Source organism: Camelus bactrianus, chromosome 4 (genome assembly GCF_048773025.1).
Source record: "Camelus bactrianus isolate YW-2024 breed Bactrian camel chromosome 4, ASM4877302v1, whole genome shotgun sequence".
Classification (NCBI taxonomy): Eukaryota; Metazoa; Chordata; class Mammalia; order Artiodactyla; family Camelidae; genus Camelus; species Camelus bactrianus.
The window spans coordinates 24,137,138-24,163,180 of record NC_133542.1 but is presented as its reverse complement, the minus strand read 5'-3'; the positions used below and the strand labels follow the sequence as shown (position 1 = coordinate 24,163,180).

At 39.1% G+C, this 26,043-nt stretch overlaps 1 protein-coding gene across 15 annotated transcripts in view; it reads right to left on the bottom strand.

The window, feature by feature from the left end:
• MPDZ (multiple PDZ domain crumbs cell polarity complex component) overlaps positions 1–26,043 on the bottom strand; it is a 370,677-nt gene that overhangs the window by 33,595 nt on the left and 311,039 nt on the right. For 11 of the 15 annotated variants that reach the window (XR_012506350.1, XM_074361559.1, XM_074361558.1 and 8 more), the window contains 5 exons: positions 23,370–23,568; positions 16,805–16,909; positions 13,722–13,814; positions 7,273–7,450; positions 4,464–4,574 (listed from right to left, as the gene is read on the bottom strand). Coding sequence is in view for 14 of the 15 variants with exons in the window: in XM_074361559.1 (XP_074217660.1) it covers positions 4,464–4,574; positions 7,273–7,450; positions 13,722–13,814; positions 16,805–16,909; positions 23,370–23,568 (686 nt within the window). In the remaining variant the exon portion in view is untranslated. The remainder of the gene's footprint in view (positions 1–4,463; positions 4,575–7,272; positions 7,451–13,721; positions 13,815–16,804; positions 16,910–23,369; positions 23,569–26,043) is intronic. The other 4 variants (XM_074361563.1, XM_074361566.1, XM_074361568.1 and 1 more) reach the window with 1 other exon arrangement.

Genomic DNA, 26,043 nt, shown 5'->3' with positions numbered 1-26,043 from the left:
AAGTACTTACTGATTTCAGTAACTGTGCGACACCAGACCCTGTCAGACCTCATAATTAATAACAATGTCTTATCAAACCGCCTAGAACGAAGAGTTTACCTCTAGCAACCTGAATCCACACCCTGATCTAAATGCGGCCAGGGAACACGTGGGAACCAAGTCTGTCAAACTGATCCCAAATTTCTTTTCCTTTCCCTGCGTATCTTCACGGTCGCTGACAGATAGGCTCATACATTTCACCCACTTATATTAATATATCTTCCATGCGTATCAGTAAACATGCTTCAACATTAAAACTGGAGAGGTTTTTTATTTACCTTTAAAAGTAAATGATGCTTTTCTGGTTTAAAAAAAAAAAAAAAAAGCAGTCTATCTGTTCCAGGAGGAAATGAAGCATTTGTCTGCTAGTTCATTTGTAACCTTCAGTATTCTTTATCTTGTTTCCCAGTAAGGAAACTTTTCAGACGTTGACTAGATACGAAGATTGCTTCAGATCAAGAGTATTTTTTTAATTTTAAAAATGAAATTAACAATGTTTAAAATGAACCGAGGTATAGTGGTGTTCTCTATTTCTGCCCACTTTCTGTGGAACTAGGAACACTGATATTTGAGTTTTTTAATTTCCTATAAAAGCTCCCATCTTATTGGGGGATTTATGAGGCTATGGGTAATATTTGAAGTCCTGCCTTCGAGTTCTTACAGATTTTGTGGCTTGCCTGTGATATGCCCTGAGCTGGACCATTGAAGTTGAATATACATATTACAGGCAGGATGACTGCCAAAGAGAATGTAGCATTTTCATAGTTTTTAAAAAAAAAGAAAAGTAATTTCCTTAGCACAATAAATCCTTCTCTTTTTCACACTGCTATCTTTTTCTTTTATTGACTATATCTTTCAGGGGAAATTGCAGACATTTAGAATTCATTTTGGCTCTAATGAAATGTTTGTGTTACTTCTCTCTATAAAAAAGCCCTACTGGCAAGCACCAAGAGGAGGGAGAGGTTGTCATGTGACGCCACCCTGCACGGGGGAGCACTCTGGAGAGACTACGCTCGCTCAGTGCGCCTGCACTAAAGCTTATGCCACAGTACCCTTTCAATCTGCTCTTCCTGCAATGTTTTTCCTACAGAAGGAAGGCGGGTAAAAGAAATGGGCACGGTGACATTTCTGCTCATCTCAACTTTCTCTCGGCTTTTCAGTTTAAAATGTCAACTCCTGTTTTACAAAGGAGAAGATCACAAATGCCAGAAAAACATGACCATTTATTAAGGCGGAAGAAGTGATGTGGCAAAGATTAAGAAAATATCCTAGGCAACGTAACTCAATGCTGCGGAAGGTAGAGACTGTCCCTAATTCTCGTACATGGAGCTTTTAGGTTTTATGTTTCCCTTTACAATTCTGTACAACGATATGAAACAAAACCATAATGGCAAGAAATGGAATATTTAAAGAGAGCTCTGGCTTTTTGCTTGGCTTTGCCTTTTGTTTTTTCAATGTGCAGCTCTTATAGGATTAGAATTTGGCCCTGAGAGAAGAGTACAAGTCCAGGGTGAGCACAGCAAAGGAAATAGTAGGTCACTCTGTTATTAGGGAAAGATTTATAGAAACAGGCTGTATTTCTTATTAAAAAAAATCAATGATGAAACTTGTGTTTATAGTCCCAAAGGCTAATAAAAATAGAAATGTGATTAGCTAAGAAGCAGCACAGGGAAGACAAAATCATCCTCTGGCCCGTGTTAGTGGGGCCCATGCTTCGCTGTGACAGTGTGGTCAGACTGAACTGTGAAGGGCCGTACTGACAGAATTACCAGGGCTAGTTCTGGGAAGTTCTAATTCCAGAACGGTTTAAAAGCCAAAGAGGCCGACTGGCTTTTCAGTCTATGTCTAAGATTTTCTTGAAGCTCTATTATATCCACAAATAAAACGTTCACCGTTAACAGACTCTCGTGTTATCTGTCATGTTCTTTCTTTTGGATTACTGGAGACATGATTATTTCCATAGGGCAGTAAACCACTGAAAACAAGGTAAATCTCATTTTAAATGCAAAATTGATTCTCATTTCCCCAAACAGAATATGTATGTAGAGGAGGAAAAACATCTTTACTCTGCCCACCTTAGATCCTGGGCTGGATCCGTGTCACAAAAATCAAACTAGCGAAAGGAAAGCACACGTACTGATTTTAATGTGAGTTCTGCCTGACACGGAGCTTTCGTAGGGAAATGAAGACCAGGAGAAATGGTTAAACCTGAGTATGTTTGCGGTAGGTCTGATGAAGGATAGAAAGTGGGGGAAACGTGACAGGACGAAATTAACAGGTGCTAAGTGCAGTTCACCAGGGACCCTGAGCAAGGCCCATGCATTCGGATGCCTCTCAGGCTTCCTCCTCCCCTGCAGACAAAGATGCTCCTTTCCTCCAGGTAAGGGGAACACACTTCTCAGGAGGGGCTAATGACCTGCTGGGGGTGTCAGAATCCTTTCAGCACCTGCCTTTTCTCAACTAACTTCAGTTTAAATATTCAACAGGCCACGGTGTCGTATTTTAGGATAGGGTACCCTAATCCCTGTCAAATATAATTTTACTACACATGTCATTCTAAGCAAGATTTATTCTGGAGTAACTGCTATAAAACCAGGCGTCATTATACCTCAGATAATAAAACAGGAACATTTTCCAGGTGTATGAGAAACTATCTTCCCAGCACATTAGAAAATGCAACCGGCATTGAAAGAAATGTTTGTAGTTTAAGTTTTTAAAAGTAATACTGAGAATCCTATTCAGCAGTTTATAGTACTGCCCTAAATGATACAAAAGCTGGAAATTAAAAATAAAAAAAGGAATAAAACCCACCCCCCCACACACAAAAAACCCAGCTTTAACTTAACTTCAACAGCCATTTACCGACATTATCATGCTGTGTCTCTGTTTAACACAACAAATGGAAACAAAGGCAGAAAGATCTGTAGTTATTTAAACAAACTCAATAGCATCTGAAAAGAATGCAGCGTGATACAGCCCTAGCATTTGGCATATTTTCTCATCTGAATGGATAATTATTACCTAACAATACACAACTGAATGATTAAAACCTGCAGATGTGAGGATAACTGCTTACATCAAGAACTACTAATTCATTTTTTTTTTTTTTACAGTGAACTCAGACCAGAGCTACACCTGTCTTGACAACAAAAGGAAAAACCTATAGGATAAATTTGGTCACTTTGTTTTCTGTGGCACAGAATGCTGACAAATTCCTTTGACTGATATCATCCACAGAGCTGTTTTGCTAAACTCCTTCCACCATTTAAGTAAAGCTGTCTTAAATTTTTAATTTTAAAACTTAAAATTAAATGCATTTTATGCTTAAAATTACATATGGTTTAGATAACTCTTTTCACTTCCCTCACATGTATGAACACTTTCCTTCTAAAGACAATGAACCCTGAAAGCTAATAAGCAGGTATTTCAGAAAGAATCAGTATGACAACAGTTCTCAAATCCAGGGGTGGACTCTCTCTATGAGCCTCAGGACATCTGGAGAACTCCTAAGAGATGCAATGCAAACCTTGCAGTAAACTTGAAGAATTTTCAAAGGGGTATGTGGCCCCAATATATTTAAGAACTGTTGCACAGGAAATTTTTTTTTTTTTTAATAAGGCACAAAGAAGAAATAGAAAAAAATAGTTTCAAATTCTTGGCACAATTTTCATCTTCAGCAACATTAGGGCTTAACAATTACACAAAGCCTCACTTAGCATCTTCCCCACCAACAACATTCACTAACTGCACTCAGACTTTCTAAAACATTTTTTAAAGCCACTTCCCCTGTGATGACTGATGGTAAAATGGGTTAACAGGTCTCTGTCCACCAGGCGCTACACAGCGATGAGCTATGCAGTGACTGTTGACTGGGAAACAGCAGTTATGGAATCGTTAGCACATAAACATAGGACTTAAACAAAATCCACCATGTGGAAATTTAATATTCGGTGGGACAGACAAATACGCTAAAGATCATTCACAAGAGTTCATGGGATTGCATAAGCTGGAAATCCTGTCTAGAGAATAAACTTATAAAGAAAACGTAATCTCTCTGGCTCCTAAGGGGCTTGCCTAGAGGTCACAGACTATTAACCTGAATGCCTACACCACATCCCTCTTAACTCACATGCTTCACGACTATAATGAATACGAGTAATTATCCATCTAGATGTCTATGGTGACCAACAAATCCTACTTCTGTGTGTTTTCAGCCGATTCAAGTGTTTGTTAAACATGGTAGAAGAGATTTTTCAGGGCAACTCAATTTTAAAAGAAAAAAAGGCAAAACAAACTTTTAAAAAGGCTCCTGAGATTTCAAGACTCCATCTCCTTGGTCCTAGAGACAACTTGGCCCTGGATACCTTAGATTCCAAGTTGAACACTGTTTGGATATGCCTACCTTGCCCTTTGTGTTCGCTTACCCTCGGTCTGTTTATAATGCTCTGTACCATAAAGACTACAGGGTTGCCTGCTTTCCGAATGGCTTCCACAGCTTGCTCATGGCTTGCATCTCTGAGGTCCATTCCATCCACCTGCAATGGAAGGCCTCAGCTTAACATTTCAAGAAGCTACAGAACAACAGAACAATGCGTGGATCTGGAGTTTCGAGGATCCTAGTTTTGGCTCCTGGAAAATCTGTTTCAGAGTCAAAGATATTGGAGACAACTTTTGAGCCTCCAGAACTTTTCATCTGTCCAGCAAACTTGTGGTCCCTTGTTTTGGACACAGATTTCTGTCCCCAGTAATCAACTGAAATAAGAATCAATTGGAATGAAGGCTCTACTTCTGCTCCCTTACACTGTCCAACTGTTTCTTTAAATTGATAAATCAGCATCATTAAAGAAATAATACACGGCAACTGCCTAGCAGCACTGTCTTCATCATGGGAGTCACTGTGCAAATTTTCTTCCAATTCATTACAGAGCAGTTTGGGAAGTGGGTGGGTGATGCTTTGGGTATTTCTCTCCATACAGGGAAGTCTGAAGTTGAAAACAAAATTCTGATGTTTAGAAAAATCAGGTTATGGTAAGGTTAGTTTTGCAAAAGAATCTTTGCAGTACACATGACAGGAGCTGGAAGCCAAGAAATTGTGCTTACTTGTTAGTAATTCTTATATAAATAGCTTGAAAATGAAAGTTATTTTGTAACTTTTTAATTGACCGTGGCTCGCCTGGGTGATGATCAGCTCAGCTTATGTACGCACTATACGAATAGGAAGGAAAATAGTTTGAAAGGCCAAATGCTAATCCTGCCAGAAAACCACAGGATACTATTATAATTTTATCATTTCCAATTACCACAGAATGGTCTATACAACAAAATAGCAAAATCAGAGTGGACACAATTCTGAAAAAGAAATAGAACATTATCACCTTTAAAAGAATTATATGCTGCATTTAATCGAAAACCTCACTCAAGTTGATATTCAGATGTCATGACATCTCTTTCAGTGCATATGAAAAACAGCTCCTAACTTTCTGTAGAATAAAAGTAAATTATTTATTCTTACTATATATTCCAATAGTGGGAAAATTTAGCAGGACATTAAATATCTTTGCTCAAGTCCAAAGAACTCTATACTTAGAATGGAATATTTTGTAGGTCTCTACTCATCTAGCCAACAAGCATTTTCAGAAGCTCTTAGCAGACATGTTCTAGAATCCCCAGGATTACAGAAGCCTAAAGTTCTCTTATTTACTGAAAAAGCCCCTGAGCATAACAGCACTCAACAAACCACCGCTAAGCACCATACAGTATTTTACCATATGCAAAAAATCCTGTTCAATTTGAAACCACTGCTTTAACTTTCTTAATACATTTAAATAACATTTTGGTGCAAACTCTGATTAATCCTTTCTTGAAATAATTATAAACATTTCTTACTTTTTCTGCTTGGGCCAAAGGTATTTAATAGTGAAGTATCCATAAAATAAATTACTTTGAGACAATCTTAAATAAGGAATTTTATGTAGTACTCTAAAAAAGAATTCTTTAAAGGGGGGGGTGCTAAAATATCATCTAATGAAAGGTAAAGATGCAGAAAAAGAGAACAAAAGCCCATCATTCTTCCTTATAAATGGTCAGAAGGTTAAAAAAAAAAAAAAAAGTACCAGACATGGCCCTTGCTTTTTCTCAAGTCTCAATCTTCTTCCCTTTTCAATTCTCAGGGACAATCAATAAAGGAATAAACAGATCAATGCCCAAAACGTTCACTAGCCAGTTATGGTTGATACGGCTAACCTCCCTCTACACAATTAAGGCATTCTGGTGTTTGAGGTATATGGATTTAGAAAATGAGAGACAACCATGTGTATAAAATAAAAATGATGGCTGTGATAGTAACCAAATGAGCAGTTTCTACCTGGAAATTGTCTCTTGTAGTCTACTCTATAAGTCCTGACAATTCAGCAAATTTGGGTCAGACCCCCTTTCCTCTACCCTCTTAACTGAAACTATGCTTATGCTGGTCAAGCACCTGGGACGCAACAGCTGCTCCAGGAATATTTGTGGACGGGAAAAGGGTCTATTTAAAATGTAAATTTAACTTTGAATTAAGGGATTAGGTACAATTTGACCAAATGCTTCTCTCTCACACATAACAAAGTATTCATACACGTGTACACAAGCATACAAACGCATACACACACAGAGCCCTCAGTGATGAACGGGGAATGGGCACAGCACTGAGACGGAGGAAAACCCAAGCCTGGACGGCAGGGATGGGAGTGGGGGGACATTGATATAAGAGGCGATGAGGATCCTGGTATAGAATATTTTACCAAAAAGACTCACTTGGGGAAAAAAAAAACCTCATCCAACACTGTTTAAGTACTTCCTGAAATAAAATCTCATTTGAGGGCTTAATTATGTACAAATTTTTGTGTGTATATATACATTTTTAAACAATTCAATTATTTTCTCAAGAAATTTGCTTTGTCCTTTTAATTAAATAACAGTAATTTTTAAAAATAATTACTTCATCTCAGGGCCAATGTTGTTAACTATGATTGATTATACCTTCAAAACATTAGTCTCTACTTCAAGATATAGAATCTGTCACCATATACTGAAGAGAAAAATTATGGACAAAAACAAGTAAGAAAGAAATGCTTTAACGACAAACACATTTTACTCAATGTTGGGTCGAGCAACCAGCATAAAAATGACTCCCTTGGTATAAAGGACGGACTGTGTGGTTAATTTCAGCACAGAAAGCTCACTGGAGGGTACCTCTACTATTCTGTCCCCGGGTTTCAACGTTCCATTTTTGCCAGCTGGACTGTCTTCAAGAACATGTTTGATGAAAATGCCCCGCATCACTTCACCGCTGCTCAGACGGCTCCCCATCCCTCGTCCACCAACAATGCTGATGCCCAAGGATTTGCTCGGTTCTCGCCAAAGTTCAACCCTATAAAAAAGTGAATAAAAGTTTAAACTCTCCTAAGAAAATACAGGGAGAAAAGCCTCATAACTTTCGGTTTGGCAATGATTTCTTGGACATGACACTGAAGGCATAGGCAACAACCAGAAAAACACACACACTGGACTTCAAAATTAAAAGCTGTTGTTCATCAGGAAGTACTATCAGTGGAGTCAAATGGCAGCCCACAGAATGGGTGAAATATTTGCAAACCATGTCTCTGATAAAGGATTAATATCTAGAATATATAGAGAACCCCTAAAACTCAGCAACAACAACAAAAGAAACAACCCAATCAAAAAAAGGGCAAAGGACTTGAACAGATATTTCTCTGGAGACGATATGCAAGTAGCCCATAAGTGCGTGAAAAGATGCTCAATGTCACTAATCATTAGGGAAATGCAAATCAAAACCGCTATGAAGTACCACCTCACACTCAGTAGGAAGGCTACTATCAAAAAAAAAAAAAAAAAAAAACCCAGAAAAATAAGTGTTGGCAAAGAGAAATCGTGGAGAAATTAGAACCCTTGTGCACTGTCGGCAGTGATGTAAAATGCTGCAGCTGCACTGGAAAAATGTATGGAAGTTTCTCAAAAAATTAGAAAAAGAATTACCATACGATCTGGCAATTCCATTCTTGGGTATATGCCCAAAAGAATTCAAAGCGAGGACTTGAAGACATATGTGTACAGCCATGTTCATAGAAATATTATTCATAACAGCCAAAAGGTGGAAGCAATCCAAGTGTCCACGGACAGATGAATGAATAACAAAACAGTATATAAATACAATAGAATGTTGTTCAGCCTTAAAAAGGAAGGAAATTCTGACACCTGCTATGATGTAGATGAACTCTGAGAACATTATCCTTCATGAAATAAGCCAGCTAAGTGAATAAAGGACAAATCCTATATGATCCCATTTCTATGAAGTACTGAGAGTAGGCAAACCCATGGAGACATGAAGGAGAGTGCTGGTTACCAGAAGACGCAGGGAGAGGGAAGTCAGGAGTTATTATTTAACTGGTACAGAATTTCAGTGTTGCAAAATGAGAAAGTTTCAGAGACGGATGGCAGTGATGGTTACAGAGCAATGCAAACATACTTAACGCCACTGACCTGTACACTTAAAAATGGTTCAAATGGTTAAAAAATGATGACAGGCACAGTTCTAAAAATTCAAAGGAATAAAATGTTATATACATTAATTTCTGCAAATAATATTTGCTCAATTTATTAAGGTTTTACCAGCAGTACAAGATCACTATAAATGCTTTTCCAATTATGTGTTTTATAGGGTCTGATAAATACTAATGCATTTCTGAAGCTGACTTGTTACAAGTAAATACTGGACTCATACTCCAAGCTGGGACACAGAGGAATGTAAAAGTACGGTTTTCCAGAAGCTCTAATACTGCGGACGTTAAGAAATTCTGCTACCCTTGAACAGATGGTGGCTTCTAAGCTCAGCAACCCAATCAAGAGACAACATTTCTGCACACACTCTCAGAAGCTTCCCTCTGTAGGTCTATCTGCCAAAGGAGACCACGCAACTAACCCAGGGTGTGAAGACCAGTTGCCGACAAGACCGTACGTGATCTGGTCCCACCACCGCCTCCTAACCCATCTCCCACAGCTCTCCTCTCTCCACTCCAGCTGCCACATCGTCTTCCTGCTGTTCCACAAGTTCATCAGACACGCCTTCCCGCCGTGGGGCCCTGGTGCGTGCTACTGCCTCTGCTTTGGATGTACTACTTTCTACTCACACGATAAACACATGAACTCCTATCTAGTAACTGCAGATAGCTGCCACAGCTATGGACGAACTGAAAGGACATGTTTTAGGAAATGACTGGGGCATAAGAACAAGGTGATGTGCAGCGAGGTGTCCAGGTAAGATGAGGCAGCGGCTCCGGGGAAGGGAAGCAGACAGAGACACCGGGCAGAGCTCTGAGAGAGGTAAGAGACTGCAGTCTGCCCCAGGCTGCAGGAAGGGAGACGACGTGGACAGTGAGAGAGAAGAAAGCGTGGTCCAAGATGCCCTCAATCTTGGCATGTGAGGTGCTCCCAGAGGAAAGGAAAGTTTGGCTTCCAATGAAATGGGAGAAGCCCAGTTAGAATAGACCGGGGATAAAAGAGCACCCCAGGTGGAGTGAGGGGATGGGCAGCTGGCCAGACGAAGGCAGGTGGTGATGTGTCTTTTCTGTGGTCAGCAATCTTCTCTCTATGAGAAATCCATGATCCTGTTTAGTTTAAAAGGATCTCACCGTGATTCCCGATCTTAAAATTTGTGTGTGACTAGCTTGAACTAGTCAAAATCCTAGTCATAATTTTCTTCCACTCAAGGAATTCTGTGAAAGACAAGAACCAACTTCTCCCAGTTCCTAAGGTAAAGTGGCAAAGTACAGAGGTCAGCAGAGGTAACCACTGTCTTTAATAGTTAGGAATCCACAATATGCAGGTGGGACTCCTTCAGTCTTCTCTTAAAAAGGAAAAATAAAATAAAAGAACGAACGAAGGAAAATGTCTCCTGGGATTCTTTGTGGTTGATGTAAATTAGAAAGTAGTTCTTATGATTTCCTAAACATTAAAAATAGCAGCAGCAGCAAACTCTTACTAAGGGCTTATCGTGCACTCAGCGTTACCTTCTAAGTGAGTTCCACATACTTCGATTTAATTCTCAAATCATCCCTACGAGGTGGATACTCCTGTCAGCCCCATTTTACGAAGGGACGAGGCACAGAGAAGTTATACAGCCTTTGGATACTGGCACGGTGTGCAGCCTTAGGATCTGGCACAGGCAGTGGAGTGTTTTCAGATACACTTCCCAGAGGAAACGTCAGAGAAGATAACCAAAGATGGAGCTGCCTCAACGACCACAGCGCTGAGGAACTGGACTCAGTATCCACGGAACAGAACGTGGTAAACATCCCAAGGAAAGAAAGAGTCCTATAAAGGAAAAATTTTACAGAACACGAGCAGAGCTAGCTTTACAGAAAAATGGCAGCCTTTCTGAGAACAGAGGTTTAAAAAGAGTGGAGTTCAGAAAAGCAAAGGTAAATCAGAGCTCTGAGGGGGCTGCCTGAACTCTGAACCGAGAGGGACTGGGCTCAAGTCCTGCCCTTTGGCTTCTTAACACTTGTGTGACCCTCTGCAACTACTTTAGTCTCTCTTTTACCTTCCTCAGGTGGGAAGTGGAGCCAGTTAAGAGTCTGGACATCAGAGAGTTGCTATGAGGAGTAAAGTAATGAATACAGGTGACACACAAAACAAAGTCTTGGTACATCACAAGCAATTAGTAAATCTCTTATTACGATGATTGTAATTATGATTACTGAAGTGATGGGAGCAAGAGAAAACATTCAATCCATATGACAAATGTGCACCCCAGCACCTCAACTCTGTCACACTTACACTTTGTCTACTAAGAAAATGTACCATTTTCTACCCATTAGGTTAACAAAAACTTTTTTTACATGATCATATGATGTGGTAACAAGGATATGGGGAAAAGGGACCTCTCATATATTGGAAAAAGAAGTAAAAATTGGTACAGCCACCTTACAAAGCAATTTGACAAAACTTCTGATAGATAATACAGTTAAATCTGTGAGCCAGCAATTCCACTTTTGGATGTATACTTAGATAAATTCTCACACATATGTAGAAGAAAACAGATACACACACACACACACACACACACATATATACATACATACACACACACTGCACAGACTATTACAATAGTAAATAACTTTTTACTACTCATGTATCAATCTGGGAGTGAACTGTGGTATATTCCATATTAAAATGCACTGCAACAAGGAAACTGAAGGAATTAGCTATTGAAGTATCCACATGGTAGATCTCCAAGACACTAGCTTGAGAGAGGAGTAGGCGAGCTGGAAAATGATACATACAGTCTGACACAATCTTGTACATGAAAATCAGGAGCAAGATAAAAATGTAACACAGGTTGTTTAGTCTTAAAATTTACACTTTGCTAAAACGTATTTTCTGTTTCCACACAAAGCAGGTTTTTCTCCACTGCCTGAAACAATGTCCCAGCAGGTTACCAATGTTGTAAAGCATATTCATGACATTTGCTCCTCATTTACTAAAAGCTCTGGTTATTTTGGTAAGCTTCCTCTTGAATGTCTATGAACTTTCCCCCAAAAGTACCTTAGTGCTTCTGTATAGGTTAGTGACGGCTGAGTACCTTCTGTAAGATTTACAGGAGCACCAGACATAGCCTCTCTGTAAATCAGTTACCACCCTTAGAGACATCTCCTAGGCTGACGTGAAGGTTACAATCCAGGATAAAAGTATAAAAGTCTTCCAGTCCAGATGTCATAACCCAATTCCTCCCCACAAGAAACTTTCATAATGATCCCTGTGCTCCACACGTTTCATTTGCTTTGTTGTGAGTAATGATGACGAAGATGATGATGACGGAAAAGACTGACGTGACTAAATGTGCACCCTGTACCCGGCACCACACTGAGGACCTTACACGTGACGCTGTGACCCTGAATTCTCCCCCAAATGTAAAAGGTTCTATTATTTTTCTATTCTAAATAAAAATTTTTAATTATTATTTAAAAAATGTTTCTTTTATACTGAATTATAGTTGATTTAACATATTATATTAATTTCAGGTGTACAGAACAGTGATTCAGTATTTTCACAGATTATACTCCATTAAAAGCTATTACAAGATAATGGCCATAATTCCCTGTGCTGTTCAATATATCCATGCTGCTTGTCTATTTTATACGTAGTAGTTTGTGTTTCTTATTCCCTTACCTATAAGTTGCCCCTCCCACCTTCCCTCTGCCTTTTGGCAACCACCAGTTTGTTTTTCTATCTCTGAATCTGTTTATGTTTTGCATATACATTTATTTTTTTAGAGCCTATATACAAATGACATAATACAGTAGTTGTCTTTATCTGACTTATTTCACTAAGCATAATAGAGAATAGGTCCACCCATGTTGTGCCAAGTGGCAGAATTTCATTATTTTTATGGTGAGTAATATTCTACAGTATATATATAATTCCATCTAACTTAACTTCTGCCTCTATTTTCAAATAAATAAGAAACTTAACAGCTTATAATGTATTTTCTTTCACTGACCTAGCACTTAACATTCTCAGTGCAGGTAATAATGTAGAAAGGCCTTGATTTCTTTGAGCAGCCTAAACAGCTTTTAAAGAAATCAAACCATAATTCATTTTAGATGGCTGGAAATAATTCATTTTAGATACCTTTTTTTTTCTGTGAAAGCAACATAAAATGTTTCCTACACTTTGAACATGACTCAATCTAGAAAATGCTTAAATATGATGGCTGCAGCCTCATGTTCATTTGCGAGCAAGGAAAATCATCAAACTGTATTATACATCTGCAGAGTAGAAATTTTTCTCTCTTGAGAATTTTGTTTATTCACTATAGAACAAATATTAAGTATGTGCTAAGTAAAAGGCATCTTTGTCATGGTCACCTTAAGATCTATCTAGAGAAAGTGCCCAATGATTACTTATCTTTGGGGATTAAAGCAAAGTCCTTCCAATTTTCTGTAATTATTCTGTGTGTCTCTACCTCTTGCCTACCCAAACATGTAACAGCTTCCTTTAGGGCAGGATTTATGTCTTACACTTCCCTGTCGTTCACAAAATAATCTGCCTCTCATCTGGGTCCATAATCAGGACTCAATGAGTTTCTATTAAACTGAATTTCATTCTACTCAGTGTGAACGTAAAAACATATACCCTAGTGACACAGAGTGGTTTATCTGGGCGTTTTTAGGAAAGTCATCTTTTCTGTTATATATAAATTTCATTCTAGACAGAGCATGGGTTAGAACATCTGCAGCCTACAATAAGATGCTTACACACACACATTCTAAATATACATGCTTGAATGTCTAGTTTCTACAGCACTAGAAAAAAATTTAAATGAACATTTGGTGGTATACCTAAGATCAAACTCTACAGAAAATATTATCCATTCCAACTACCTACACACAATTTTCTCCAGTTAATTTTATTTAGTCCCTACTGTCTTGCCAAATCCTCCAACAATGTTAATTTTAACCCTGTGTGATACACATTATCTTCCCCACTAGGCAGGTGAAGAAATGGAGGGTAAAGGATACTAAACAACACACCCAAAGTCACAGTGGCAAGCTGGAATCCAGTGCTTGAAACTACGCCTCTCTTTAAACACTGAGTAGGCAGAAGACAGAAACAGTCCTTACCGCCTGGGCTGATTCCAGTTGCTATACGCTGCGTTTTGAAGTTCACTTTCTTCCCCCTCTCCTTCTTCTCGCTCTGGTAGTTCTGGAATGTCGCTGTTAAAGATTCGTACAGTGAGTACTATGAAGTCCAAGTAAAACCATGCAAGACTGTCTTATATGCACTTTACTGTCAGTCTGGCTAAATTTGCAGAAGTGCTTGATATTTTCACCATACTTGGCATGTAAGTATATCATATTTCACATTAAGGGGAAATGAAAATCTGATTCAAGCCTTACATTAGAACCAATCTACTATCACTTAGTCTGCAGATACAGTAGAACACAAAGAGCCTTGTCTAGTCTGTTTCCTTCCTCATGAAACATGGACAAATAAAGAACAGGAATGAAAAGAAGGGAACAAGTGGCAGAATTTTAAAGAACAACTATTCACCAAGTATTTCTTAAATGCCTGCCGTGTGCAAGCAGGTAGAAGCACCAGGAAGGCAATCTGCGGGCACAGTCCGCATCGACCCCTGGCCTGAAAGAACTTCTCATCAAGCACATCAGGAGTGTAGCATCACTGCTTCATAGGATGGACCAGTGCTCTCCCTTCAAATTTTGAAGACAGATGGGAAATGCTTATGGTCCAGCTTCAGCCCATCCAAAGGAGCCAGACACAGAATTCTCCTTACAGGAAGCAGTTTACAGTGTACCTGTGTTCAAGGTCGGGTTTCAGTTTCTGTAGGAATTCAGAGTTTGCCAAATGTCAGGCCTATAACAAAGTATGCCCAGTCTGGTAACTGACTCTAAATAAAACTGTAAAATAATAACCTTGTCAAGAAATACCTTGTATTTCCAAAAGTATACCTTGCATCAATAAATGACATCCTAAGGACAATAGAGAATGCTAAATCAATTACGGTGTGGCCTTACGCTATCGGTAAAAACTGTATTTCTGACAAAATACACCCACATATTCTTCTGAAAACACTGAAGGCTTTAAAAACTCTAATTCAATAAATGTTTGCAGTCGAGTTTTATGGGAAGTGAAAAAAAGTCTAAAGAAAGTATGTGTTCAAATTATATCCATTCTCCTTTGACAAGAATACTGAATTCTGTCAAATTATATTATCTTTAGACTTTGAGATCAGAAGTCATCCAATCCAAAATTCACCTGCGTTTGAATATGTTTCCCAACCTTTTTGCCAAACAACTGTCCGAGTTCTCCTTGAATATCTCATTCTTCCTTGACCTGAATGTGAGCTGTTTGTTTTTCCTCTGTGAAAAGGAAGTCCACTGGCCTGTGGTTCCTACCCCTCAGGGGTGTGACTGAATTCCCCTTCTGTGGAGACTAGAGAAGGAGGCTCTGAGTGAGGTTGGGGTTCCCAGAGCCTAAGCCTGAGAGTGGGACAGGACTGCTGGAACAGATTCAAAAAGGATTTTTTAAACCATGTTAAGAAGCTGATTGAGGACTAAATAGTCTGAGTAAAGCTCAATCCAGAAGATGCAAAGCAGAGAGGTGAGACACAGGCCTAACCCCCTGGAAACACCTTGGAGAGACGATGATAGAAAAAGCAGGTATGGAATCCAGACAAGAATGAGAAGTTAGAAAGAGTCCCTAAAACACTGACCTCCTACCCATGAAGCCTAAGCGGGGGGGGGGGGGGGGGGGCGCACTCAGACACATGCACACACACTCCTGCCGCATGAGCTACGAGAAGTCTTCTGACACAAAAACCCCATTCTTTTCAAATGGCTCCACACTCTCAAGTCATTTCACTAACCCCGATATGCGCCCACAAGTGTGCTGATTCTCCTCTATCCATCTTAGAGTGGGGTTTAAGGGAGTGGTGCCGTGTGCTCCAAAGAGCAGAGTGGACCAGTTCTGTGCCTCCTGCACTCACTCAGTCACGAATGAATTTGACTTCTCTGCATCCGTGTTGGACTTCTGAATACCAATGAAATTTCTGCCAACTATAATAACTAACTCTCTTTACATCTGCATTAAGGTGCCAGAAACTGACACAAGGTCACACAGTAAAGGAGCAGAGCTCGTGAGGCTGGTATTGAGGCCATCTTACTTCAAACCCGCACTCTTTACCTCTATCCTACGCTGCCCCATATTTTTATACTGGGCTTGCACAATTCTTTCTTTGGATCCAGTGGTTAAGAACATGGAGCCTGACCACTTGCATTCTAACTTTGGTTCTGCCTCTTATTAGCTAAGAAACTTGAGCAAGTAACTGAACCTCCCTGGTACAGATTCCTCCTGTGGAGGATGTGGACCATTTTGTTTTGCATCAATAAATGGCATTATAAGGGCAAGACAGAATGTTAAATCAATTATGGTGTGGCTTTAAGCTGTCGGTAAAAACTGGATTTCTAAAGAAATATATCCACATATTATATTAATAGCAAATACACTTTTTCTGCAGCGAAGAAGCTCGTCACAGCATTAGACAATTCTCACCACACTCCCTTCTGCGCTGGGAAGGAAGCACACTGCTGACTGAAACTGGCTCTTTCTCTCTAACGTTAAACATTAATTCACTGTGTATCAAGAGGCCTTTAAAAGCCATACACTTTATTTCCTAACGTGTATGTATGTTTGTATAGACATATATAAAGACATTCAACTCAGCGTTCTCCAAGAGTAAAAGATAACTATTAAAATGTTTCTACATCTGTATGTATGCTAATAAAGAAATAAAACTTCTGAAAAGGTTTGAAAATGTTTATAAAAGAGGAAAAAAAGACGTAGTACCATACAAACTGTAGGTTCCGGGGAGTTAATAAAATCATATTCACATTGGGAATGAATTCCCAAAACTCAGTATGTTCAAAGTGCTATACTGAGTGGTACAATTAAAGATGGTTTTATTTTCTTGATTTAAATTTTCATAGTTTTTCTAAATTTTCCGCACTATATGATCACTGCTTAAGTATTCCGGGGGAAAAGAATGAATACTGTTTAAAATCTTGAAAAAGAAGAAAGGAATTCAGTCTTTTTCACTGCTAGTCCTCCCTGGCTCCAGATTCAAACCTCTTCTTTATAGATTCGCAGTATCATTTGTTCACTGTAGCAGATTTGCTGTTTCACCTACCTGCTGGCATATGAAGAAAAAATATCCAGTGCCATTATTCCTCCAGACTGTTGTCCCAAGCTGACTTTGAACTCTTCTAAATGCTCCGCAGGCACGTAAGTAATTCTGGAACAAGACACAATCCATGAACGCAAAGGGAAGCAAAGTCTTGCCTGTTAGGAAAAGCTTACAATACATGAAATAAAAATACACTGTCACTTCGTCCCTACGTTTTCACACAACTCATGTGAATCAGCTTAGTCGGTAGAGAATCTAAACTTCAAAAGGATAAAGTATCCCACAGGCAAGAATAACAACAGAAATTACAATTCAAAATGCTATGTGCTGACAAAAATAATTAATAAACAATCGGTGATAAGAAGTAAAAGATTTTTATTTGAGCCAAACTGAGGACTAGCCCAGAAGCCTGCTTCCTACCTTCCCCAGATTACTCTGAGGTTCTGCTCCAGACAAGTATGGTTTTCAGCACAGTTTTATATATTGTCAGAACAAAGAAACATTTACAAGTCAGGAATATATTTCTTTAAGGTTATAAAAAATAAAAGAGCAGACCAGCCCGTACACAGAGAGTCAGTATGGCCTTGGCACCTGGGAAGGGAGTCTTATCATCAAGGGAGGACCAGCAATGGCAGCCTGGGAAGAGAGGCCCTGAATCTTTATTTTAACATGGACATTCTTTACTTCTGGTCAATGTGCCCTTTTCTTTAATAATTAAAGCAGATGCACAATGGATGTTTGATAGGCCACAAACAGGCTATTTAAGTTAAAATAAAATCCAACTTAACTCGTGGATAAGCCAGAATAATTTCCCTCCATCTCAGTATGTGAAAATTTCTTTTATCATATGTTTTTATCAATAATTATATGGAGGAGGAGAACAGCATTATATCTACTTCCAAATGAGAAGAATAACACCAATTTTTTTGAAATTAGAAAGATCTATAAATCCTTAGAAAAATAATTGTCAGTAATAGCATTAATTTTCTCCAAAGATTTTTGGGTTCCTTAGCAGAAACAAATTAGGCGTACGCCACTAAAACACTGCGTATCCCAAATTACTTTACATTCTCCCATAATACAAAATTAATTATGGACATTAACAAGCATTATCAATAATTATGCCCTAGCTTTATTAAATTATGATCTCTCAAGTCTGAAGTTAAACCATTATAAGTTTGTGGAAACATGCTCTTACTAATTTGTCGCAACTTCTTATAAGTTCATTTTGGTTTCAGAGAAAAGCCTACTGTTCATACTTGAATGATCACTTACTAATTCAACAAGTACTGGCTGAATGCCTACAATGTGGAAGGCGATGAGCAAGATGCTGAATATAGCTACAATGTTTAGGAACTGACTTTGGAAAATTCACGTTTACTGCTGTCTCATAATGCTACATAACTGATACACTTGCGTTATGTCGCCTGTTTCAAAATCCTCAAATTAATGAATAGTAATATGGCAAGAGAGATAATGCTTTTGAAGCCAGTTCAGCATATTTGTGCAAGGAAACAAAAGTGTGGATCAAAAATGCACAATATAAAAATCATGAAGACTATTAAACCAGCTAACCGTAACTTACCTATGAAAACAGTTAAGTTTTAAAACCATAGCACTGGACAGCAAGGATAAAGGACTGTCTTGCACGTTACAATAAAATAAGAATTATACTAATGGCATAATTTATTCAGTGGGGAAGATATGTGATTTCAGATATATCGGTTACTCCATAAAAAGCACTCACTCTGCGTGGTCGCTTAGGTTTGGAGTCAGAGGATACAGCTCTGTTCCGCCCCAGGAGTGTACTGGGTGGGGGGCGTAAATCATCAGCAACGAATCCCCATATTCTCAGTCACAAACAGGATGTCACTTTTTATGAGGCTATTGTAAGCCAAGCAGCATAACAGATACAGTGCAGCGCTCTAAAAGGGCATCAGCCAGCCAGCCCCACCTGGTCCCTCCAGCAGAAGCCGCAGACCCTTGGGACCCTTCCTGACACTTTTACCTCAAGGATCAAACTACAGCAGGAAGCACAGGGCTGTGGGTTTAGGATTCAGCTCGCTGAGAGAGTTGCATTCTAATTCTGGCCCTGCTTAATGTATTCATCTATAGAAACACCTTCTCTACAGTGTTACAAAAATACACTGAAGAGCAAATTTGCATCTATCACTTCAAAAATGATGAGTCAAAAATGTATAACATATTATGTTGGGACAGAAGACTGACAGTCTTTTCCACAAAGGAAAATAAACATAAAACACAAAACCTGAAAAGCCTATTCAAGAAATAGGGTACTATTTCTGAAGGTTCAGTAAAGGTAAAATTCATATAAACAAAATCTTAAAAAAAAAAAAAAAAAAAAGCCAGGAAGAGGTAAGGAGAGAAAGCTAGAACACAACAGTAAAAGTAATAATAATTTAATTTTTAAACTGGTTTAAGAAGGAAAAGATGTTTCTATTCCAAACACTGCTGAAAACGATTTTTCTTCTATATTTGTTCAACACTGTTTACCCTTTTACCAAGGGTGGAGGAGGAGGAGGAGCTTTACAAATATTCTTCTGATATTTTAGGGAGCCGTGAGAAAGAAGAAAGAAAGCAGTTTTCACGAATACTTCGCCCAATACAGACAGCAAGGCCACCAGAACAAGCATCCGACAAAACACTAGCTCATGCAGAGCAACTGTGATGCAGGCCTGGTCACACGGCCACACAAAACCTCCAGACACCAACAAGAACACCAAACTACATCATGAACTGCAGAAGCACACTGAAACAGCTAATTTGAGAGCTATATTAAACATTCTTGAACACAAACTAACCTTAGGAAAAAAGAATAGCATTAGTGACGCTGCAGTGTGACACAGCTATTAATCCAGAGGCTGCGTCTGCACATGCAGACAGGATCATTCCCTGACCACGGAGCTAGAAAGCTTAGCAGTTGGAAAATACAATTTTTAAATGAGGTCACAGTCACCAGTGCAATATGAAAATGTAACAACCTCATAGCTCTGTCCGAATGCATGTTCTTATATAAAGGGGGGAAAAAAGCCAGAATGCATATACACTCAGTCTATATCTGGATCTATCCCTGCATGGGGACGTTACGAAAGCATGAAATTATTTTCACAGACAAGTTGCAACACACAGCCATAATGAGCTTTTGAATCACCGATACTCACACATAAAAGGGGGCTCGATCGTCAGCAGGTGCTGCAGAAAATCTAGAATGTGAAGCATACGCCGCGGCATCTTTTTACAATGGTGTTAACAAATGTCAGTGTCTTGTGCTGTGTGTGAGATGCATACATATGTAGTTATATGTGGGTGCTCCTGTTTTTCCCCCTTGCTACCTCCCTCCTATCTACACCTCCCCCAGAAAAGCATCTGCTCTTCACTCGTGTCTATAGCAGTGATTATTAACAAGCATAGAAAAATGTAACTGCAATCAATCTTTTATTCCTTGATCAGGAATTCATCCCACACTTTAGGTTAAGGCAGGTGAATTCTGATTCAGCTCAGTAATTATCTGGCAGATGTTACAAGCAGCTGCTGCTAAGCACAAAACCCTGGCTATTATTACAGGAGTATAAGCACTCCTGGCAAGGTGGAGGGTGAAGTGAGACAGCATGCATTCTGGTGAGGCTTCACATCTGGTTTTCCACAGAAAATAATGAAACCTGGAACTTAAACTGGCTGTTCTTGAACTCTTGAAACTCACAATTATCTGAACCCAGGCACACATGAATACGCACACGTGAAGTTCCTAGCCATCTCTGGTAAACGGCAAAAAAGAAAGCCAGGGCATTGTCTCAATAAGCAATGCTTTTCCTAAAACCAATCAGTTATGTAACTGAACCAGTAAGAGTCTTTTTTTAAAGTCCCTACAATACATTCCTCTACCACCACTCCAGATTAAGCTAGCATTGTTAATACTGAACTATAATGCTGTACACCGGAAATTGACACATTGTAAACAGACTATACCTCATTTAAAAAAATAAAAATTAAATTAAATTTTTTTAAAAATGAAGAGGAAGAGACACACATGAAGCCTAGATCCAATGACTGTAACACTTAACTGGTCTGAGGAAACGCTACAGTTTCATTCAAAGGAAGGCCTAAACTTTCCTTTCGGGAGGATTACTCACACAGCTTTCAAGGGAATTTTAAACCTTCTCCTTCATGAAAGCAAGTGACAGGGAAGAGACAGGGCCAAAAAAACTTCACGCAAAATGCATGGAACACACCGCTTAGCCCTGGTCGATCTAACTGGCTATTTGTTTTTATCACTTGAAACATTTTTTCAAAAAAGGACTCTGGTTCACATTTGTTTTTATCACTTATCCAATTAGCCAAAACTACAGTCATCTGAGTCACACTTTTAACAGAGCACTTAAGAAGAAATCAATGTGATTTGGGGGTGGGTTTGTGAATGTGTGTATCCACACACACATGAGCAAGGGAGAGAGTGACTGACAGACCCAATGACTTCACTGATTTCCAGAGGACAGAAGGTTGCAAGAGTTTTATTTTCTTTTTTAATGTCAAATGCTACAGTACATTTTGCTTCCTGGGATTCTAAAGCAACTTCTATTAAACTAGCTCTCCAGATATCCTTCAGGGTCATAATACAGCTGCTGAAAGGGCAGATTCTGGTGCTCAGTCGGAGGGTGGGAAAACAAACGAACACCAAGACAAATCAAAACAAAACAAAAAAGGAAAGCAGGAAAAAAGACTTTAAGAGCCTGAAAATGTACCTGACAGCTCTTCTAGAGATGACGAGATGCATGATTTATGCTAAATCAACGTCACGATGGTCATATTTGGGGGCCAGTTTTTAAGTTCTGCAGTACATTAGAACTGAGAGGTAAGGTTAAAACCAAGCGCTAATTCCAGTGCTCAGAGTGCCAGGAAGTGGACAGGAAACCTGCATCAGGGCTCATGACGTGGCATGTGCACTATCACACAACAAGTCAGATGACTGGTTACGAGGCCATCCGTATTTTATACTCCATCTACACTACGTAAGCTGGAACCCCAGCAGCAAAGGGTCTCCATGTAGATCCACAGCATCACCTTTTAAGCCAAAGGAATGGACACTATCCTGCAAGGGATGAGGAAAGCACTTAAAGTTTCTCCTCCTATTTAGTGTAAAGGCACTGGCATTTTGAATGATCTTTACTTTAAATTTTAATTAAGGGACTGTCCCATGATGTGATGGGATGATCTGTTCCATTATAAAAGTCAAAAAGGCAAGCAAGAATACGAAAGCCCATTAGTTGAAATTCTGCCCAAAAAGAATACCTCCTTTTCTATAAGACAGCCACTATAAACAGCATATATTTTTCTTTTTATTGATGGAAAATGAAAAACAGACTGTGACTAACGTTTTTCTTACCTAAGCTCTCCCAATATGTACTTCACAAAATAATAATACAAATGCAGTCAGTAACATAATATAAATACAAAATATCTCCCATACTAGTATTCATCATATCAATTTAAAGTAAACAACCCTTCCCTGAGCTCTTATTTTACTATTTTATCCCTTATATATTAAACACAAATATTCAGTTATTAATGCTAGAGAAAAAAGGCAAGCTATTAACACTCTTTGAGGTGTGACAACAAAGTTATGAACTCATTTTTAAGTTGCCTCAAGAAATGTTTAGTGACTTAAAAACCAAACCATATATATGGAATGCTTTTAGCACACTGTGGGATGATGAGATATTTAAACATTTCCCGCTAAAATATCCTACATGACCTACCGTCAGACTGCGTCAACATACTGGCAAATTCTCCTGTATCACAAGGTAGTTAAAAAAGGGCAAACTGTAGGTCAGATTGGTACTGTTCTATACGATCTTTTCCATGCCTGCCCTTGAAGAACTGGCTTACTTGGAGGATTCATACAAATCATTGGGGAGTGCACAGTTCCCCACACAGAAGCCAATCCAAACTTCTCTGTCAGTTCCTAAAAGTGGACAGTCCTGCCCTATGAAAGGTATCTCATACCTTTCACATTTAAGGTTTTTGCAGAAATCAATGGAGAAGTAAAAATAAAAATAGAAAGCAGCATTGTTATGGAATATAGTCATCCCTAGGTATTTGCAGGGGACTGGTTCCAGATGCCCCCATGGATACTCAAATGCCATGGTACAGCCGGCCCTCCACATCCATGGGTCTTGTATCTGCTGATTCAACCAACCTCTGATGGAAATTCTGATCCAAGGTGGGCTGCATGTGAGGATGTGAAACCCATGAATACAGAAGGCCAACTGTGTATTTATTGAAAAATTCCATGTATAAGTGGACAGGCGCAGTTCAAACCCGTGTTGTTCAGGGGCCAGCTGTATTTCAATATTGTTACAGTCTTGAGGAACCTATGTATACAATCAAGAACTTTTTCAGGAATAGACAAATTCTTCACTGATTTATATTAAATACATATATGATAATATTTTTCTATCAAACAGAAGTATGTACTGAGAAAAAAATTTCTGAGTAATGAATTGAAATTCCTGAATTTCACAAGCCAAATTAGGGTCCGTATGACACTTACTTTATGTCAGGCCCGATGAGAGAATGTCTTCTCAGCATGGCTCGTGCCTGGGCATTGGTTAAACTGATAGTAGATTCTTCGTTGACTGACAAGATGCAGTCCCCAACGGCAATCCGGCCATCTCGACTAATGGCACCTCCATGAATGATGCTTCGAACGATCATCCCCAAGCCATCTTTATTAGCACTTACGGTCATTCCTATGGAAAAGGAGGAACACACACTAAATGCATGACTTTCAAATTCATTCTAATTTGAATTTAATGAACACTGTGGATTCATAGATCAAAGAATAGAAGTAATTTTTTGGCCGGTAAAAAACAATCAGAAGAAAAGGAAAACATTAGTTTCTAACATAAAAATATTTTTAAAGTAAATTTAGAAATGTTTGTGAAATTTTATCTAAAGACACCCCATGCTGAATACACCAGAGATGAAACAGGGTCTACACCGTGGAGTGAATGTAGCTTAGGCTATTTGACGTGTTGCCACTTACATGGCAAGCTCTCCCAGGGTCAGTATTTTGAGAGCACCAAACCAATTTTATAATAAAAGTTTCTCTCTCACATACACAAAAGAATAAAGAGCAGGACTACCAATGGAAAATTAGTTCTGTAAATTAAGGAACTCTCTGTCATTATCTTATTTCTAGATCATCTGTTCATTCGGTATATATTTATTACATGCTTATTAAGTGCCGCAAGCACCATGCTGGTGGCTTGAGATCAAAAAGCGTAACAGAACCCTAACATCAGGAAGTTTGTATTTAAGTCTAACCCCCAGTGCCTGTCACAAGTGCCTGAACGCACGGTAGTCTGTTGAACTAAACCGATGTGAACTTAATTCTAATCTATTCCCATTTTATTTCCAAATCTGAACTTCCATGAGCTCCAGATGTGGATACTCAGCTACAATCTGGACATACTCCCTGGATGATTCACAGGAAATACAGCCCCAGTAAGTATAAAATTGAATTTCCTAGCTCCTGTCTCCCCTCATTTCCCCACCCGTCTTCCCCTTTTCGGGAAGGGCACCACCACACTAGTCTCCACTGCTCAGAGCAGAAACGCTGGAGTCATTCTTGATTCCTTCCTCTCCCTCCCTAACTCCCTACATTTAATCCATCGCCAAGTCCTGTCATTTTTATCTTCAAAACTTATCTTGAATTCATTCACCTTTCTCCATTTCCACACTAGATCTAGACCAAGCCAGCACCTCTCCTGCCTCACTTTTTCAAACAGCCTCCTAACTGGTCTCCTGACTTACAAAGTTGTCCCCTCTGATGCATTCTTCTCATGGCAGACAGAGTAACCATTCAAAAAACACAAGTCACACCGCATCACTCTCTTTGCTAACAACAGTTTCCTACTGCACAGACATGTAACATACCTATGTAGCACTGTCTGTATGAAACTCATTTCCTGGCCCTTCCAACATGCGCCCGTCCTTTTCGCCATGTCCTCCCTGGTCCCCATGTTCCAGCAACAAGCCTAGTCTCCCGTTTCAGAGTCTTTGCCTGACACCCCCATCTGCAGCTCTTGCACAGCTAACAACTTCCCATCCATCAATATTACTTCCTCAAAAGGATAGTCTTAACAAACTCCAACTGAATTAATGTTCTCTGCTCACCCTACCCTCATTCTATTCTTTCAAAAATATAAAACCTGCTGAAATTATATTTAAAACTTTACAGAAAATAACATAAATTAACTTAAACCCAAGTAATACAAGTTCCTTCTAAAACAAGATCATAGAATTAAACAATATAAGGAGAGAGAGAAATCTATAAGGGTTTTGATAAAAACAGAGAAATCACAAATCCCTTTTTAGGTTTTTGCATTTTTTTTAAAGAAAGAAATTCTTTCTAAATATTAATTCTAATTATACTACATTAGACATGATATTTCAAATGTTTTTTTAAGAACGATCCTGACTACAATATGTTCCCAGCCTGATGTCTCACGCCTGGGTGTGGGCCGCCCAGGCTCCCAGTTGTCACTGACAGAAATGAACCATTAATCAAAAGCACTTAAAATAATCTGTGAAGACTTACACTAATGATTTTTGAGTTTATTGCTATTAAGGAAACACTTATGCTTGTCATTAACCAACCAACAAATTTAGACACTAAGGTGGGTTTCTTACGAGCAAAGAGTCCAGTTCCTAAATGTTACAACACGTACCCTAGTTCGCCCTGATCCTGCCACCTTTGCCACCAAGACCCACCAGACAAAATGTGACTGACTACAAAACACAATGTAACCCAGCAGCCCACCCTGGGAATCTAACCCAGCATCCTGTTCTCATTAGTACCATGCACTCTGCAGTCAAGCGAGCCACAGACATGGGACCAGTCTTCACGAGCTACGGTTGACAGGACCTCTAAATTCACTCTAAACAGCATGTTTAACTCCTGTCTCGATCAGGTATTAAGGCTGCCAGGTCACGTCAACCACATGAACAAAGAGGTCGGCATCGGTGAGCTCGGCTTATACTTTCCTTTCACCAAATGATAATTTTCAGGGTTCAGCAACTTTGAGGAATGTCTACTGACTAGATTTTGGTTGTAACTTATAAGATCTCTCACGTTTTTCCTGAAAGGGAAAAGCCCAAACCAAGTAGGACAGCCCAAACCTTGTACTGCAGCACCAGAGTGAGTTCCAAATCTGAGTTTC